At 38.9% G+C, this 19,979-nt stretch overlaps 1 protein-coding gene across 9 annotated transcripts in view; it reads right to left on the bottom strand.

Annotated features, from left to right (window-relative positions):
* Nucleotides 1-19,979, bottom strand: part of znf609a (zinc finger protein 609a) — a 112,447-nt gene that overhangs the window by 86,175 nt on the left and 6,293 nt on the right. For 6 of the 9 annotated variants that reach the window (XR_005234315.1, XR_005234319.1, XR_005234314.1 and 3 more), the window contains exons 2-4: nucleotides 14,781-14,873; nucleotides 12,465-13,248; nucleotides 10,955-11,183 (exon numbers count right to left, since the gene is read on the bottom strand). Coding sequence is in view for 2 of the 9 variants with exons in the window: in XM_037980827.1 (XP_037836755.1) it covers nucleotides 10,955-11,183; nucleotides 12,465-13,157 (922 nt within the window). In the remaining 7 variants the exon portion in view is untranslated. Of the gene's footprint in view, nucleotides 1-10,954; nucleotides 11,184-12,464; nucleotides 13,249-14,780; nucleotides 14,916-15,841; nucleotides 19,347-19,979 lie in introns of those variants that run through there. The other 3 variants (XR_005234317.1, XR_005234320.1, XR_005234316.1) reach the window with 3 other exon arrangements.

Genomic DNA, 19,979 nt, shown 5'->3' with positions numbered 1-19,979 from the left:
GATGGTGATCTCATATGGCTTCTTTTCTGCATGTGGATGGCATGATGAACTGTGTTTAGTTTACAAACTGTTTCCATTGAGAAACATGTTTTTGAAATAGTCCCACTATTTTTAAGAGACAGTTTTTCAGACTGGTGAACCTCTGTCCATCTTTACTTCTGAGAGGCTATTCAGACTGACATGTTGCCAGATTTTCTAATTAGTTGCAAAATGGTCCTCTAGCTGTTTCTTATTCGTGCCGCTTATTTTTATAGCCTTATTTTGCCTGGTCTCTTCTTGTTTAAGATTTGTTGCTGCCATCAAATTCAAAATTACCTGTTATCTAAAAATAAAAAAACCTGTTTGTTGGAGTGCAACAAACTTTGGAATGTGATTTGCAGTGCCGGTTTTCCTGATTTAATAGGAGCAATAACATGCACACATATTCCTGTAAAAGCACCAACACATAATGAATATGTTCATTATAACAGAACACCTTTCATTCCAATCAATGTACATTTGAGATGCACAAATGCAACAAACCAAGTGGCCTGGTTCAACAGGATTCATTCATTCTAGTAAACAGCATGGTTGGGAACAGACTACAAGCTGACATGGTGCAGGCTAGATGTCTTCGTACATCTGATTACAATGCTTCTAGAATGCCTCTTGTTGGAGATTTTCCAGGTATGTCCCACTGAGAGGAGGCCCTGGGGAAGATCCAGAACTCATTTGAGGGATTATGTATCCTCTCTGGTCTGGGAACACCTTGGGATCACCCAGGAAGAGGTGGAAAGTTGGGTCTGGGTTTTCCATCTGAACTTGTTGCCTCTGCAACTGGACGGACGGACGGACGGATGGATGGATGGAGTCAGACTGAATTTTTTCCGGCTTAGGAAAATAAAGAACCTATCTAATCCACCTTGTAGGTAAAGCTGCAGATTTCTGAACTTCAGTGTTATGAAATCTGTTAAGTCCTTTTTAGCAGGAAAGAGATCAAGTGAAGTAGCCCACTCCCAAAATAAGGCAGTTAAAACATTAGGAGTTATATCCTCTCCAATTAAATAGTGAGACAACATCAGAATTTTTTCAGACCAGATTGTCTACATCAGGGGTGTCCAACCCTGGTCCTGGAGGGCCACTATCCTCCATGTTTTACTTGTTTCTCTGCTCCAACACACCTGAATTGAATCAATGGGTAATTAACAGGCTTCTGCAGAACATGAAGAGGTCATTTAACCACTGAATCAGGTGTGTTGGAGCAGAGAAACAAGGAAAACATGCAGGATAGTGGCCCTCCAGGACCAGGATTGGACATCCCTGGTCCACATGGATGGACCGCACCAAAACGTGTGAGTAATTTGCTGTGATCTGTTGGTATTGTTTACACAGAGGTGATTCTGTGTGAAACATTTTGCAAGCCTAGCTTTAGTATAGTGAGCTTGATATTAGATCTGACATTGAATGAAACTGTTTCTAGCACAGACTGATGATCAGTGTACCCTCTTTAAAAATTCCCCCCAAACATTTAAAATCAGCAGTCTCGAGTAGTGCCATCTAACCCAGAGCTTTTGGACTTTACAAGATTTGACAGAACTGGCTTGGTGATTTCTTGCTCCAAATAAAATCCAAAATCAGACTAATTACTGTCCGTAAAAGGACTAAAGAGGGAAAGATTGTAATATATTGAAATAGATTAAAACAGTGGGGAAATATTAATTTTAACGGGAGTAATTCTAGTGGCCACAGAAGGACTGAGGAGAAACCATCGCTCAAAATCAGATTTAATTTGTATAAACCAAGAGAGAAAAGGAAGTAAAATGACATGGGTGATAGATTGTGGCAGGTCAGACAGGAATAACAGAAGGTCATCCACATACAGGGCCACCTTTACCTCCAGTGTTTGTAGTTAAGAGGGTATTTTGGGATGTGACTATAAAGCAATGGACAGATGTCATGAACTTCAGTATTTTTGAGTTTATTTTGCTTTTGGTTCTTTGTTTGGTCTTTCTGTAATTCTTTGTTATTTCTTGTTCATCTTGTGTTTTAGTTTAGTTCTTGTCTTTTGTCTTTCTGTGTTTTCCTGTGTCACCTGTCCTCAGCTACGGCTGCCACGCCCACCTCACCTGTTTCTTGCCACCTTCCCAGCTGCAACTTATTTTCCTCTCAGCCTCTGTTCTTTAAAGCTGGTCTCTTTTCATTCACTCCACACTGGTTCATTCTTTCTGGTTGCTTCTCTTCATCTCTGCTGTGTGGCATCTTTGCATTTTCTGTATTTTTCAAGCCACGTCCATCCACCTTGTTCCATGTCTTCTTCGCCATCGTTTTTGTAATCTTGTAATCTTGTTTTTTGCTGCCACGTCAGCTTTTTGGTTTTCTTTAAGTTTTGTCAATAAATTAGTTTCCTTTTTACATTGTGATGAGTCTGCATTCTGGGTTCGCCATGCTCCGCCAAAACAGACAGAGGCTCCATTACAACAGCAAATTAAAGGCAACGTAGTGGGCATCCCTACCTAGTAAAACTATTTCAGTGAAAACATTCAGTTTGTGCCATTTGTGGTGACAGCTGCCTAAGGGGCAAGAAAGAAAAATCTTACCCATGAGATCAGTGCCAGCCCTAGAAAATTCTGCATCCTAGGCAAAATTTTAGCTGGCAGCCCCTGTGCATTTTTGTAAATTTCACTTCAAAATTAAAAAATTATATATATTATACTTCTAAAAAAAACGATATAATGAATTTGAAATAAATACAACAAATATGAAATATAATATCAAAAGCCTACACAAAGTAAAACCTGATTTAAATACAAACAGAAACTGTAATCTAATTACAAAATAAACTACAAATCCAATCTAAGTACGGCACTGAATCTTTTCTGTCTGTTGTTCTGGTTAGGGTAACAGGGATACTGTAGCCTAACCCAGCATGCTTTAGGGGAAGACAGAGTTCTAGTCCATCACAGGACTGGCACTGCACAACATACCCATATTACAAGAAAGAGGATTTTACACAGACTTCTTGTGATGCTTTTTGAAAATACTGCATTATCTAGAATGACAAACTACTCCACTTCTGCTACAGCTTTATTCCACCTGCTACAGCTTTACTCTCCTAGCCTTTCTTGTAGCAAAGACTTCTACAACATCATCACATGACAACTGATTTCAAGCTTATGATGGCAAGTTGGCTGATTTGTTCTTGCACCATAGCAGATCTTAGGTAGATTTTATGAGTATGAGTCTAGAGATACTTCTTTCTGCAGCAGCCAGTGTACCAGAAGTGTGGCAGAGATTTTCAGAGCAATCTAAAACTAGGGGTAAATTTCTGTCAGTCTCTTATGAATGGAGGCCAATAGTTCCATATTTGTCATATTATTTGATGGCAATTGTGAAAAACTGTGTATTGCCATAGCAAGTTCTGTGCCATTATTGTCTGGCTCACTGAAAGGTCAGAACAGTAAGTAAACAGTAAGTAAAAGGTCAGCTGCCACAGCAGCTCTTCTTTGTGCATGTTTGGAAAGTTTAGGAGCATACCAAACTTGTCATATACACCTACAAGGTAGAGGCTGACATTTTCACGGGAATCCCACAGGTCAGGGATTCCCGCAGGATTCCCGTGGGATGGGAGTCAACTTTACTGTTAATCACGTGATTGGTACGGTACAGGATAAAAACTTAATGGGAGCAGACGGGAGCGGGAACCAACCAAAAAAAAAAAAAAAAAAAAACCCCAAACAACATCAAAACATAGTACATACACTGCCATTATGTAGTTTTATTTCAGAGAGCCTACATTGTAACGCAGGTCAAAAGAACTACACCGCCCAAAATGCAACAGTGCTTCCGGTGGCTGCCTTCCGCCTGAATTCGAAGAACAGCAATGGAGGAAGCTAACGTCTGCGATACCGATGCGGTAAAAATGTTTTGCAACGCAAAGTAAAAAGTAATGACTTGTCAATTAAACTCACAGAGTTAAGAGGAAAGTCACAAATTTTATCAGACTTCGTGAGAGTCGATTGTGACGGTGATAGCACGTTGTACACTGCTTGTAAAACGTGTTTAGTTTTAGTCAAGTACTACACTGATTCTGGGACGAGTGGTCTCAAAAGGCACAGTTGCAGGACAATTTCCAGAACGAATCAGCAAAGTATAACTACATTCGTCAAACGCAAAGTACCATTGGGTGTCAAGTCCAGTCTGACCAACAAAATTGTTCGTATGTGCAGCCAAGATTTGAGACCCTTTGCTGTGGTAGAGGGGAAAGGCTTCATGGATGTTGCACAAGAACTGCTAAACATTGGAACCAAATATGGAGGTAACGTGAAGGTGGAAGATATACTGCCGTGTGCACGCACAGTCTCCAGTCATGTTGAAGGAGAGTATGCAAAAATTAAAGAACTGGTCAAGGAAGAGCTCCGTCAGGTACGTCATCCCACACTTTTTTGCAAAATTTAGCTTGACATCATACAGTAATCTATGCTTAATAGATTTCCCAACTCTAGATCTCATGTTTCCCTCTTAAAACTGCCTAATCTTTCAATATTCTAATCTGGTCATCAGTTTTACATGTAAGATACTTGCACGGCTAACAAAATATACTAAATTTCTTTACTGCAGACTAGACACCATGCTGTAACCACAGATCTTTGGACAGAGGAGCGAACCAACACACACTACATAACTGTTACTGCTCATTACATTCTTGATTAAAAGATAAAGAACCAAATTCTGGCCACAAGGGAGATGGAAGGTGTCAAATCCAGTGACTACATCAAAAGGACTGGAGGGAATCCTTCAGGTATCTCTTTCTCAAATCAGATCGTCTTTATTATTAGGTTAAGTATTACAACATGTACTCCAACAATGTACAGAGTGCATCAATATAACAAAACAAAAAAAAACATGTCACAGAAGGAACAATACAAGAAGAGACAAATAGTTATATCTACATCAGTAACTGTTATGTGTCACTGTCCTTCCATGTACATCACTGGCAGGAAGCAACTTAGACAGCTGCTAATTTTGCTGTCCAGTGTTGTCCTTCATTAACAGTCAAAATTTTTTATAATAAATTCTCATTTTTTAATTTTGTATCTTCCTGTGCTTATGCATTAGCCATATATAAAAACACTGTTTTGTGTTAATTAAGTACAATACATTTACTGAAAACTGCTTTACATTACATTATTACATTATTCCTAATTGTTTTGTTTTATGAAGATTTTATTTTTGTTTCTGGGATTCTAGTTGCAAAGCTTTTATGTATGTCTTTTTAACTGTTTTTATTCTTACATAGGAATATGGCATCCTGAGCAAGAGCACTGTCCTTGTGACGGATAATGGCTTAAATGTAATGGCAGCATTCAAGGATTATGTGCGACTCTCTTGTACCGGCCATAATATCAACTTGATCTTAAAGCACGTATTTCACCACTTGGATGAGGACAACCCAGTGCACAGCAGAATCATCAAGCTCTTCAAGGACACAAAGACCCTTGTCACACACTTCAAAAGAGCAGGGTAACTAAGATAACATAAAATTTTGTCATGTCTGTCTTATAAGTCTCCAACACCCCTGTGGAAACCCTAACCTTACATCCTGACAGATTTTAAAAAGTTCTAGTTAAAGGGGTGTGTCCGAGTGTGGGGCTGAGCGGAGGAACTCTGCGGCCAGGGAAAGAAATGCCCTGTGCACAGAACCACCATTCAACCATAAGAGTGCAACACTAAGATGGTTGTGGTTCAAATATTAAGGAAATAAACTAATTCACACAAAAATGTCAACATTTGCTCAGATACATAAAAATAGCACCTTTAAGGACTAATTTAGACAGTTTAACAAAAAAAAAAGCTGATTTGGGATTTAGTTACTTGTTGAATTGCTATAAAAAATGACAGGTGAAATTTATAATTGCAAAGGTCACCATTTATTGAATGTAAATCTTGAAATATTTTTCTAAAATAAAGCCCAACAAATTGTAATTTGTAGTCACTGTAACACTATTTTTTGTGCTCTGTCTCTTCTTTAATTTGTAGGTTACACAAGGCACTGGACCAATCACTGAAGCAAGCTGTTGAGATGAGGTGGAATACCAGACTCCAATCCAATCTGTAAATGATGCTCTGAAGTCTGGTAAGCTGCACGACATCCTGCTTCGTCGAAACGAGCTTTGTTACCTCAACAACATTGATTGCGAACTTCTTGAGAACGTCATCCTACTCCTAAAACCTTTTGATGAGGCTAAAGTCAAGCACAGTGTCATATATCATTATCATGGTATCATTACATGTATCATTATGTGATTTCAATCCTCCTCTCCTAGCTGAAAGGGAAGTTAGCCCAGGCAGTGGAGTTGAAATTCAAGATCCGCCTGTACCATAAGGCAGCCACAGCTCTCTCCCCTAGCCTGAGGAGTTTCTTAAGGAAAACTCTCTACGGTCAGGAGTGTGATGAGGTCATCAACACCTTGGCAGCACTCACAGAAATGGCAGGGAAAGAGGAGAGCACAAGAGGCCATGTAGAGAAAGAGGGTGAATAATGCTAGCATCAGCAGAGCACTCAGCAGTGGCGGCTGGCCAATAGAGGGCGCTAGGGCGCCGCCCCACCATTCAAATTACCTTGAATAAGACGTAAAAAATTTTTTTTTTTAATTAAATAGTACATTAAAATATTTTGAAATATATGTACATATATTTTTAGTTGTGTAAGATAAATATTTTATAGTTAATGATAATGATAAAGTTGTTTCGTTCTTTGACGTTGTCTGATTGGTGACGTGTTTCCGCCCAGGGGCGCAAAAATCTTTGCCCATAGACTCTCGTTAAAAGTTGTACATGCGCAGTAGCTCCTCTTCAGTACAAGAGATAGGACGGTTCAGGGCACACCTCTCCTGCACCCAGAGCTGCTGAATGCAGCTGTGTTTGCATTTCACCACCCTCCCGCCACCGAAGCGTGGGACTCCCGCCACGGGCTGACGTCACATCCGTCTGTCATAAACTTCGCCTGATTGAAAAGTCGAGCCGCGGGTGTGCTGCCTTTTATTCAAAGACAGCAATAAGTTAATTACCTGACTAAGTTACATACAAAAAGTAATAAATAAGTTCACAGTTAATAATTAGTTTAAGAAAATTTATTTAGAATGTTTGGTTTTGAATTCTAATCAGAGTGAGACATCCGATCTTCGTTATATTGTACCTTAAGAATACGTTACGTAGTGAGCTCTCTCACCATAAAACAAGCTTTGACGTATTTTCTCCGGTAAAGTTTTGAAAAATAAGGGAGAAAACAGGTCTTATAAATGTGTCCTACAGGCTTGTGCCTTGGGAGACCTCTGTCTTTGTAAGTATTGGTTTGTTCAGGAAGTACTTATGCATATGTACATTATAATGTTGCTTGTGTTGTTTTAATTTATGTAAATACACTGGTGTGATACCTTAGTATATGTTTTAGTCCAAAACATATATTAAGGTATCACATAATAGACATATACCAAAACCTTTGGTATATGTCTATTTTGGATTTATAGCCCCCCCTGGAGAAAACTCCACCAGCCGCCACTGGCACTCAGCCATTCTAAATGGAAAGACAAAATGTCTTTAGTTTATTTAGAGATATACATTCATACATACAGGTTAAATATGGTAATTTTAGGAAAGTGATTTAACTTTGAAACAATTGCTTTATATTATACTTACTTTATACTATACTATACTATAACTATATTGCAAATGGAAATGTTCTATAATAGTCTCTTTGTTTCCTGAAGGTCTACTCCCAGAGGTGGAGGCCACTGAGGTGCATAATTTCTTTGCAAGTTGTGTTGAAGATGAGGAGAGGGAGGAGGACAGTGGCAATATGGAGACATGGGGCCGTCAAATATTAAATGAATGGTATGATTGCAATAGTTCGCTCTAATTAGCTTCTGGGCAGTCTTTAATTGCAAATAGAGAAATATTCAAATGTGATGATGTAAAAAGAAAGTAGCAGATATGGCAGTTGTTTTTTCAGTTAACTTTTGCTTCATGCACATTTCTCTTTTTACAAAACTCAGGTACCCTATGCACTTTCATTTGTTGAGAACAGTTCTCTTTCTTGGTGTATTTTTTTGTTGGAGAAATTCAAATCATAAAATGAATTGTTATTGTTTAAAGAAGACAATTGCTCAATAAATGGGTAAAATTTAACATTATATGCCATCTTTGTGTTTATTTAAGACATGGTGTAGACATGGTGTGACCCATGTACTGTTTTCTTGATTTTTTTTTTTTGTTTTGTTTAGGTATTTCTTTCTGTAACTGAGCTTTAAAAGAGCTACAAACAGAAACTTTGCAACTATAGGAACCACAAACCATTCAATATTTATGATTTGTGCCATTTAGTAAAGTTTTTTTGTTTGGATAACACAATAAATACCTCCCTATTTTACTACAGATGAACTGTTCATGTTGCCATATTTTTTAAAATAAAACTGCAAATAAAGTAATATTTAAAAAGAATGTGGAGAAGAATAAATCAAACAATTTTGCTAACAACTAAAGGAAGACCATAAAAACAGGAGCAGTACAGGAGCGGGAGTCATACTTGATGGGAATGGGAGTGACTTTACCAGTAGTGGGATGACACAGGAGTGGAAATCCACTCCTGTGTCATCCTCTACTCCAAGGTTCTGAAGTCTTCCAGGGTTTCCCTCAGCATATTATAAACCTGGCGGGGCGCCAGGCTTTGCTGAGCCTGCCGCCAAGCTAAGCTACACTTGTTTATTATAAATACGTCATTTTTTATACACATTTTTTTTCACCCGCACCCCCAAAACCGCTACCTTTATCTACCTCACCGCGTGAAGGTGCGCACACCAATAGTGACACAATCCCGCTGTCCCCGCCCCTGCGCGAAGGTCCCGCGGTGTCTTGTCGCATAGTCGTGCACCTCCTTGTTTTTGTAACTGCGCGCGCCGCGCTCCATTTAAAACAGATGATTTTACTGCTCTAGCTGAGCTGGTTTGCCTGTATCAGTAATAACGACGTAAGCGCCGAGTATAAACGCCTCCACCGCGCGCTCAGGTCCATGCACTGTTCGCAGAGCCCTGCGGGACTCTAATGAGCCCTGGGGCCGAGCCTCCTTCAGCTACCTGGAGTTAGCAGGTCGTCAGAGCCACAGCAATAAACATGGAACGAGCAGGTTTAACCAGAAATGGTTAGTTGAGCTGAAATTCAGCGGGTGCCTTTACAAGACTGAATATGGTAAGCATGTTTTGTACTTAGTGAAAATATTATCCTTGTTTACCAGTAAAATGATGCTATTAAATTCAGCATTAGATTTTTTGTTTTGTTGTTACATGTAGTGATCCAACATGCAGCCTGTGCCACAAAAAGCACAGTACAGTACAGCATCTGTCTGTTTGTCAGTTCTCTGTTGTTATTCATTGGCCTGGAAGTGAGATGTATGTTGGTGCTTTGTTTGCACTTTTTAATTTATGTTAATTTAATTTATTTGTGACTTAAATTAGGATTCAAATTAGGTGCAAACAATTAGTATTTATTTTAACTGTATTTTTGTTTAAAAAAGTATTTCAAAAGTGCCTTTTTGTAAAACTGTAGTTGTGTAAATATTTGGCACAAATATCTTACAATATCACATAATAAATAGCCATATTTTTAACTTTCTGTCAACTTTAATCTTTTTTATACTAAATCATGGTCAGCCAGCGATCGGCCACCTACCACTGGGCTTAGCCTCTTTTCTGGGGGAAACCCTGTCTTCAATCTTCAATCGACCACTTTTGTTCAAGTTAAGCCTCCAGATTCATGTCTTCACACATCCCCTTTGCAGTTGTCTGTTCATCAGAAAATCCAGTGTTTCTGTAGCAGCTGAGATAATCATGGAGGGAAATTGGACCAGTTTACTCGCATGCTTGATATTGCTGAGAATACTATGCAATATGGTTGTACAAATGCAAAAGGAATAGGATCCAATCTCCTCAGCCAGAGACTGGGCTGAAACTTTTACCACAGGATGTGAAATTGTTTCCCTCAACTCTAGAAGAGCCTATCTGATACCTTACTGCCTCAATGCCTGCTTTCCTACCTGGTCTCTGCCCAAGATTGCAGAATGGTTTTAATATATTACAGGAGAACATCCCACTTATGGGTTGAAGATAACAGCAAGCCTGAATAACTTTGTTAGATGCCCAAATTATCCAAAGGCATCTGATGAGCTTGTTGAAGCATCAGTGATTACGAGACTCAAAGTGTGAGCACCACATAGCACAAAAAAGCTCTCCAGTTCAGCATTTTTTTCCTTTCATGTTAATACCGTTGTCATTGGACAAACTCTGCAGTCTTTTAAGCGGATGTTAAGCTCCTCTAGCCTTCTTAGGATAAGGAATGACACGTTTTCTTCTGGTGACTTCTCTGCAACAAGAAAATGCTCTTTAACTCGTGGTATGCCTTCTATTGACAGAGCTGTTCCTTGTGACTCCAATCAGGAGTATTACACTAGTAAGCTCAGGAAACATTGGGAGAATTTGAGTGAAAAAGGACAAAAATACTTGTGTTTTATCTATAAGCTACCTACAAAGAAGTGTAAAAACTAGGAACATAAAAATAATGAGTTTGCAAAACTCTGGAAAGTTTAAACAGGTCAAAGGTTAGTGTGACATCACACTGCAAGTTGAACATTCAGGTGTGAAATTTACAAAAATCAACAAACTTAAAGTGAAATTGTGTAAAAAGCAGTAAGTGAATTGCTGCAATGCTTATGCACTGGCATCAATAATGAATAGTAATCATTGACTATGAAACTGATAATAGCAGCATGAAGACTGATCTGACATAATCTTCAGAACTTGTCTGATTTCCCTCTCAATTAGTGATTCCAATTTCTAATAATGAAAACTAAAGTCAGACAATGTAAACAAACAGCGAACAACTGTCAAGATTTCTCTGAGTGTGATCTCTCCTACGAGTTAAAGCTCACCATCATCAGTCTCCTGCCACACAATTCCTTCTAGGTTGACACTCGTGCCAGGTTCACAAGGTCCAAGACATTCTGGCTCCGTCGCCAGGGCAACGTCTGCTGTGTTCACTGCAACTGAGCGTGTGCGAACTATGATCTGTTCACAGGAAGAAGAGATGTCACTGCTGTTGATGAGAGGGCCGAGGAGGTGGAGAGGAAGAGGTGCAGAGGTAGAGAATGGAGACTCCATCTGGGAAAGAAAACAGATTCACTATAGAACCATGAGTCCCACAGATCCCCACACCTTTGGTGGACAACAATGCAATGTCAACTTACTTCTCAAGTAAACAACTCCTGTGTTCTAATTTTACTGATGATTTTAAATTGGGGTTGTTGAAGGATGAATGCAGCGGAATAGAACAGAATCATTTTATTTGTCCCTGTGAGAAAATTCTAGTGTATCAATAGCAAAGTGATCGGCAACTGCAGCACACAGGACACAGCGTTTCCCCCACCAACGACACCGCCCGCCCCACCATGAATTTCACAGCATCTAAATAACAATTTAAGTAACACCAGATCACATCAAGAGCTAGTTCTGCAGTTGTCCCTCCACATTATGAAGCGCCAAACTGGAAAAAACGGCCCAAACTATGGTTTATATTCAGCATCTCTGACGCTGACACACACACACACACAGAGTCATGTGTGTACGCCCTCACACAGGTGAACAAACACTCCCACCAGCAGACAGAGCCAAAAAAACAATACGTCTCATAAATCTGCAAAGGAAGCAAGAATATCTGTTTTTTTAAAGGTGCTGAAAGTGGTTCTGATGGCAGCAGGAGGAGCTCTCCCACTCCTGGTTCACCTGAAGAAGGTCCAAGAGCTTCAAAACTGACAGAATCTAATTTATAAAAGGCTCAATAAATACACAAAAGGCCAAATAAATAAATTAATACGCTTAAAATGCACCAATTACTTTAAAAAAGGAGAATTTTACCCCATGTTTTATAATTTAATTAACATTCTTACTTTTTCAGTTTAGTTCCAACAAATTATATTTTAAGCACATAATTTAAATTGTACCATTTATAAAAATATATTTTTTGTTTTTCCTTTTCCTTATAGATGCATTTTTGTCTCTTTAATTTATTTATTTTTTCCCCACAAGTCTTTATTTCCATGTGTTGTTTTTACATTTTTACATCTCCTTTACATAAACTCACATTCTTTGTGTCGTTGATTCCCCCCCTCCTGAAGGGACCAGTTTCAGTAGTTTGTTTTTTAAAATCATGCCACTCAACCAAAATTCTGAAACTATGACTGATTGTCATTAGTTCTTCTGATTCATTGGTTTTTAGTCATTTTTTTCTTTTTTTCTGTCAGTTTCAAGTCTGTCTTTAATGAAATGGTACAAGACATGCGTCTGCGTCTGTATGTGCATGTAACTGTGTTTCTTTGTGTTAACATGAAGTCATTCCTGTTAGAGGGAGAGAAAAAAACTAAACTTGGAATCTGATCACCTTACCTTCTCACAGTTGAGGACTTTTTTCAGATTCTGACAGTCCCCATCATCTACCTCCTCCTGCTCTGCAATGATGGTGACAGCCTGGTCCATTCCAGTCGAGTCCACAGCCAAATCTCCAAACTGTTCAGGTTTGGAGATTTCCAAGAAGTCCAGGTTTAGTTGTCTCTCAAATGAGGTCTTGCGAGGAGCTCCTAGAGACTCCTCTGTGCTGAACACTCTTGTGGCTGCAACCTCCATTTTGTCTCTTTTAGTTTTCCCACACACATCCTTTTTCCCAGCAGAGGGAAAACGGGATCCTTTACTGGGCTTATCAGTTTCCTTAGATGGGGTTGAGTTTTGATGGGGTAGATCCACAGAGGGCCTACCCTGGGAATCCTTCTTAATTCCATCTGAGAGCGAGACCTTGGAGTTTTTACTCCGCTTTGATTTAGATTTACCATCGTTACTCTGCATGGTGGCGACAGGACTAACAAACTTGATATTGTCAGGTAAAGCAGCCACAGCACTGGAAGGGGCTGCCATTCCCCTTTTCTCCTTACTGCTTGACATCTCTAATTTGTCTTTCTCTAAGTCAGCATCGAGGTCAATGATCAGATTTCCAACACCTATATCCCACTCGTCACCACTGTCGTAAGTTTCCACTGCACTGGAGTCCACACCTTTGCCACCTGCAGGGCTGCTGCTGAGGGACATCTTAGTCTAAGAGCCCCAGAGTGCCACAAAACGACTGTGCTCCTCAAGGCTGAAGCCTACACCTCCTCCAGGCTTTTTCCCACATAGCCTCCTAAAAATAGATAAGCAACAGATTAGCTGAAAGAAAAAACAACCAATCAACCATCCTGTTAAAAACAGCTCTTAGCTATTGGGTTGCATTCAGACATACAGGTCTAAACAACCTTAGTGCACTTTAAAAACATTTTCTGTCACATTTAGGAAGTGCTCTGAACACCTTTACCTGCATGTTTACTAGTTTAAACAAAATCCAGCTGATCATTGATGGAGAACCTTCTACTCAACTGATGTGACCCCACACAAACAGCAGAGTGGAGGTCTGCTCAGCTGCTGGCTGATGACAACCAGCCATCCATTGGAATATTCTGAAGATACTGCCTTCCTTTGTTGCTTTGTTTTTGACTAAATGTTTGAATAAAGTGTTGTTGTTATAATCCTTCTGAAAAAATGTCGAATTTGTCTAGATTTTATTAATCAAAATCACTACAGCCTAAGTTTTGTTTTGGTTGGTCACTGTAAGCTGTTAATCACAGGACAACAGTCTGAGCAACAGTATGTCACTATATATTCAACAGCTCTCCATGGAGTTTCAGGAGCTACATTTTTCCATCTTTGCTCTGATACATAATTAACTAACTAAGCTTATTAAGAAATAATTGAACAAAAATGGCTCACAACTCTTAAAATGATAATATAGGTCTGAATGTATTGTAACCTTTACAGAAACATGATCAGACCTGAGGTGAGTATCTGCAAACACAACAGATCGCAGCAGGACTATGACCTCACAGATGTTTGCTTTAAGCATTTCTCATCACTCCATGAGGTGATGGGGTGTAATAAATGAATTCATTGGTTTTGTTAGCAGATAATTGACCACAACAAGAAGAAAATGGGATGACTGAACAGTCAGATCAAAGCAGAGGACATGAACTAACATTATCTTAGCCCTTATCTAACTCATCAACTAGTAGAAGTAAGATGTGTTTCCTAAAACTGTAGCCGTATGTGCAGGATAAATATGCCATCATAAAAAAAATAAGAATAAAACTACACTTTTTGTTTGGTGATGGCAGATTTACTGTCCATCGTTATTTTGCTGCTGTGATTTTCTTTTATTTAAAAAACAAAACAAATAAAAACAAAATTGTGTTTCATTCTCCATCTTTCAGCCGTTCCCTTACTAGGGATGACTACAGCACATTTCCACCGACATCCTGCTGGTTAACAGAACTGGAGCAGGATCCAGGAAGGCAGTGGTGTGATTCTGTGCGGCTGTCCCAGATCAATATTTGTTTTGGCTCAAGTTTTAGGCCACATGCTCATTCTGACACAACCATGGGACCAGCACCACAAGTACACAAAAGATGCCTTTCCAGTGACTGGTAGTCTATGGCACATGCAGAACACACATATTTAGAAGTGTTTAATCTAGGAGTAAATAATGATTTTAAAGAGTATAGGGAAACTTGTAAATACATAAACCTAGCATTTTATTTTTAGTACATTAAAACTAAATGAGATTTTAAATGTTAAACCCTAGCTGACATGCTGGCTCATCTCAGTTGTGTCGGGAGGAAGTACCTTGTCCTGGAGAGACTGAGACTGGTCCATCTCAGGTCTCAGGCTGGAAACAATAATGACATCTTCTGACTGCTTCAACAAGCGTCTTCTCACCTGGACAAGGCAGAGGGCACAGTGTTCAGAAACATCTTTCACCTGAGAGACAACACAAACAGTTCATTAACTTCCTTTTTCATTCAAAATGTGGCTCAGATTACAAATACAGCAGAATCTGTAGAGTTTTTCAAGTATTTTTGTGATTGTTGTCTAAAATATCAGATTTTGTGGGATCTTTTTTGAGAAAGATGAAATTAAAGTTTTAATATTTTTAAATTTTATTTTTTTAACGTGGTAAAAACAAAAGAATTTACAAAAGTGGCTGCAAATCTATGTAACATTTCTAAAAAGGCACAGGATTTTATACTGATATTGTTTTGATCTAAAGGGTATAAATATTAAATTTGTTCAGTTTTATTCTAAATAAAATCAAATGACAACAAAAGTAAAACATATTAAAAAGTTAATAATACATCAAATGCAACAAAACTTGTAAAATTACACAATAAATTCCTACTCCCAACTACTTTATTTCTGAAGAACTTTGAAAGCAAGCACAGCTGCTGCACATGTAAACTCAAAGAATATTTAACATATAAGAAAGAATGACAACAATAAAAACTGTTAAACTTAAATCAATAGAACAGGAGTAAAATAAACATGACCAGGTCTCAGGATGTGAAAAAAATGCATTTTAGAAGAATTTCAAAAGCATACAATAAATATGGAGGTTAAAAAGTGACAAATAAATTCACTGTGAAATAATTGAATGTAAATGTCTCAATAGATAAATAAATGTCCTGTTAATTGTACAATTGCATAGATATGTCATTTATTTGTATATACTCGGAGGACGCCCACCAGGTCCAGATGTCAGAGCAGCTGGAAGTCCAAATCCAAATAGTATTAAAGTAATCACTTTCCTAAAACTCTAAACACAATACTCCATTATGACAATGTGAAAAAAGATTTTTTGAGATTTTTGCAAATCTATTGAAAATAGAAAAGTAAGAAATCACATTTACTTCAGTATTCACAGCCTTTGCCATGAAGCTCCAAACTGAGGTGAAGGCTGTTTCCACTGCTCATCCTTGAGATGTTTCTACAACTCAAATGGAATTGATCTATGGTAAATTCAGTTGATTGGACTGGAAAGGCACATACCTGCCTATTAATAACATTTGGAATAAGGCTGTAACATAACAAAATGTGGGAAAAGTGAAGTGCTGTGAATACTTTCCGCATGCACTGTATTTCTTTCATTAATTTGGTCACTTTAAAAGCTCAGTTCACCTTTAACCTTTAACTCGTTATAAATCAAGAGGCTTCTCTGATATGAAACAGAAGGCTGTTCCATAGTCTTGGAGATGCAACACAAAAAGCTTTGTGCCCTCTAAGCCTCGGTTTAGCCTCAGCACCTCCAAGAGCAACTGATCAGCTGACCTGAGGCACCGAGCAGGAGAGTATGGCTGAAGCAGCTCAGAGTTAGGACGAGGCAAGACCATTTAAACTTCATCCAACCATCTTCTACCGTTTATCTGTAGTCAGTTCATGGAGGCAACACGCTTCTCCTGGGAGATCCCAAGGCTGTCCCAGGCCAGAGAGCAAGTTCTGGGTCTGTTCTGGGGTCTCTTCCCAGTAGGACATGCCTGAAAAACCTTCATTTATTGCTGTGGCTCTGACAAAATGCTAACTCCAGGTAGCTGAAGGAGGCTCGGCCTCAGGGCTCATTAGAGTCCCGCAGGGCTCCGCGAACAGCACACGGACCTGAGCGCGCGGTGGAGGCGTTTATACTTGCCGCTTATGTCAGTGTAGTATTCTCTAGTTCTGTAGTATTCTTCTAATATGCTGGGGGAAACCCTGCATATTATCTGCAGAAATCAGAGATGAGACCCTGAGCTTCCCAAACAAGACACTTTCCTCTCCACAACTGCACCTTAAGATCCTGTCCAAGAACACCATAAACAAGATAAGAGACAAGGGACAGGCCGGCGTAGTCCAACCCATATTGAGAATGAGCTCAATTTCGTGCCAAGAAAGTGGACACAGCTCCTGCTTTGGTCCATGCCAACCTAGTGGCAGAGGCTGCAGCACTCCAGGTAAATTACCTGTTCTTGAACAAATATATATATATATATTTATATATATATATATATATTTTTTTTTAAATGTGTCACACATTTATACATGTTGGATAGTAAATTGGGTTTTAGTTAAATGATGCCATCTAATACACTTGCTTGGTTGTATGTATGGATGTTTTATTTTAACATGAAATGAGAGACTGGTGTGATTATATTGTACACAGTGACTGATATGATTGTTGATTTTTTTTTCTTTCTGTAGAGTCATGGGAACTCAAAGGAGGCTAAGGACAAGTCTGAGACACCACAGCCAGACACATGGCCCTGCTCCATAAAGAAGGCCCTCTGCACTGGTTACTCTATTGGGCATGACATTTACTGAGGTCAGTGTTGTCCATAAATCCGCCAGCACCAGAGCTGAAGAAATATCTGGAAGCCTCTCCACTGTCTCCGTCAGAGAACCCCCTCAGCTGCTGGAGAACCCATGAGACAGCTTTCCCTCTATTGGCTAGACAGGCTAAACGCTGATTGTGTATCCTTGGCACTAGTGTTGCAGCTGAGAGAGTATTCTCCACTGCTGGGGATAAAGTAACAGCACAGCAGAGCAGTCTTACTCCAGAACATGTGGATCAGCTTCTTTTTTCTACTAAAGAATCTGAATGTTGAACCTACAAATGGACAGTAACCTTGAACAAAATTCATGTCCAGTTTTCTTTCATGATTTGTTAAAAATCATATAATTAGTTGCACAGTTGTAGACTATTCTATTGTTGCAAGAGACAATTTTATTACAAATGTAGAGGCAACTAGCTCACTGGTGCCATTTTTCAGTTAAAAAAATAACTTATTTTTACCAGTTATTCTTAAAGCTCCTGAAAATATTAGTTTTTTATGTGTGTAACAGTATTGTTCCACGTTGTGTTTTTCCTGTGAAATAAAAGGTGCATTTTGTTCAACTGTAGCATTTTATTATACTGAAGCTCTAGAGTAGCAGTTGTGGTCCACAGTTTTTGGAAAAGCCACTTTCCTTAGAATTTAAAAGCAGGATGTTTGACTGCACTGTTTTTTTTTGTAAAGATAAACTTTTATTTTTGTTGCTTAAGCAATGTGTAAAATTACTTTTATGCAACAATTCCATCTAAGCATGGAATAATCCTTAAACCTTAATAACCTTAATAAATGTGAAAAAGACAATGTCTCTATTTGTCATTCTGTCTTGTCTTAAGTGGGTTGCAACATTTTTAAATAAATGCAATTCAATAAATGATCAAATACAATAAATATATTTTGATTTTTGCATTGCTCCTGTCAATTTTGTTTGTCGAATTTACCTGTACTATTATTAATCATGCGGTTTTTAATGTTCAAGTACTTTTATCAAGAAAAAAGTCCAGAAATGCCGGATTGACAGATCTCTGCCTTAAAATGACTATTTCATTTAAAGGGATTATATTTTAAAGATTTCAGCTCATGTAGTCTAATGATGATGCATTAGCATTCAACATAATGTTAAAGTTTAGATCCAAAAGTCCCAGGGAGCTCTGGGGTGCAGCACAAGGGGGTGAGGATGTAGCAGTCCACTGTTTTGTGCACTGCAGTTTTACGATAAATTACCCATTTTAGTAGTTGGTGTTGCCGTTTGTAAATGTGTTAGAAATGTGTGCAAAAATGTCATCGAGTTGTGATTCTAATGAACCTGTAAACTGGTTTCTGTGACAGGTTTTTTAAATATTAAAGGCATTTAGTAGTGATTGATGTCAGTTCCTTGTACATATTTATGACGCTGGACCCTGGTATACGATGGTTCAACAGCAGCCTGTAGAAGACAGTCCAGTCATCCTACTCTCCTCACCTGGAGAGGCACTGTTCTGCAGGAGCTTTTTCAACTGTTTTGTTAAACTATTTAAAAGGTAAAAATGTATCATAGGCTATAATAAGTTGTCTATAATCATGTGCTATTGAAAGAAATAATTCTGAGCCACTTAAAAAATGCAAATTAAGTGTTTATGAAAACTTTTCTAAAAATACGATAATTTTAATCTACTGGTACAATACTTCAACATTTCCATCTGACAACATTGGTTGGCCCCCTTGCATTAAGTTCATTCAGAAATCACACTGATGCGGCCCAGAAGGAGTTGAAGTTGAAATTTCTTGTCTCCCAGCCACTTTCGCTACAATTTGCATTTCCCTTTTTTGTCTCTGCTCCATGTTTTCTGCCTAATGCGTTTTCTTTCAACAACTGTGCACCAACCGGCCAGAAACAATTACCAGAATGGTTCCGCATGTTACGATAGTCTATCTTACGGCATCAGTCCGGCGGAGAAATTTCCATAAAAACGCTCCTTTATTTCTCTTGAAAACTAATGACAAATTTTTTAAATTCAAATATAATGCTTTTTTAATGTCAATGTGATTTTTATTTATATAGCACATTTAAAAACAATGGTACCATATTTTCCGGTCTATAAGGCGCACCGGATTATAAGGCGCATGCTAAAACATACAGTCTACAAAAAAAAAAAAAACGAAATCACGTAAGCAAAACGATGTAACAATTATTTTACATATTATTTTTTATCATTCTTCTTCCACAAATCCATCAAAGTCCTCATCTTCTGACTGAATTGAACAGCTGGGCAATTTCACCATCAAACATGCTAGGTTCCCTCTGATCATTGTTAGAGTCAGTGTCGTTGCCAGGGGGCTGTTCAGCTATGATGCCGGCTTTCATGAAAGCTCAGACAACAGTTAAACCTGATACCTTAGCCCAGGCATCCACAATCCATTCACATATGATGGCGTAACACAGCCATCATATGCTACCACAAGTACCACAGCCTCCACAAGGACCCCAGCTACCACAGCCTCCACAAGGACCCCAGCTACCACAGCCTCCACAAGGACCCCAGCTACCACAGCCTCCACAAGGACCCCAGCTACCACAAGTACCACAGCCTCCACAAGGACCCCAGCTACCACAAGTACCACAGCCTCCACAAGGACCCCAGCTACCACAAGTACTACAGCCACACCAAGGACCCCAGCCACCACAAGTACTACAGCCACACCAAGGACC

Source organism: Kryptolebias marmoratus, linkage group LG17, assembly GCF_001649575.2.
Source record: "Kryptolebias marmoratus isolate JLee-2015 linkage group LG17, ASM164957v2, whole genome shotgun sequence".
Taxonomy (NCBI): Eukaryota; Metazoa; Chordata; class Actinopteri; order Cyprinodontiformes; family Rivulidae; genus Kryptolebias; species Kryptolebias marmoratus.
This window is presented reverse-complemented; position numbering and strand designations above follow the sequence as displayed.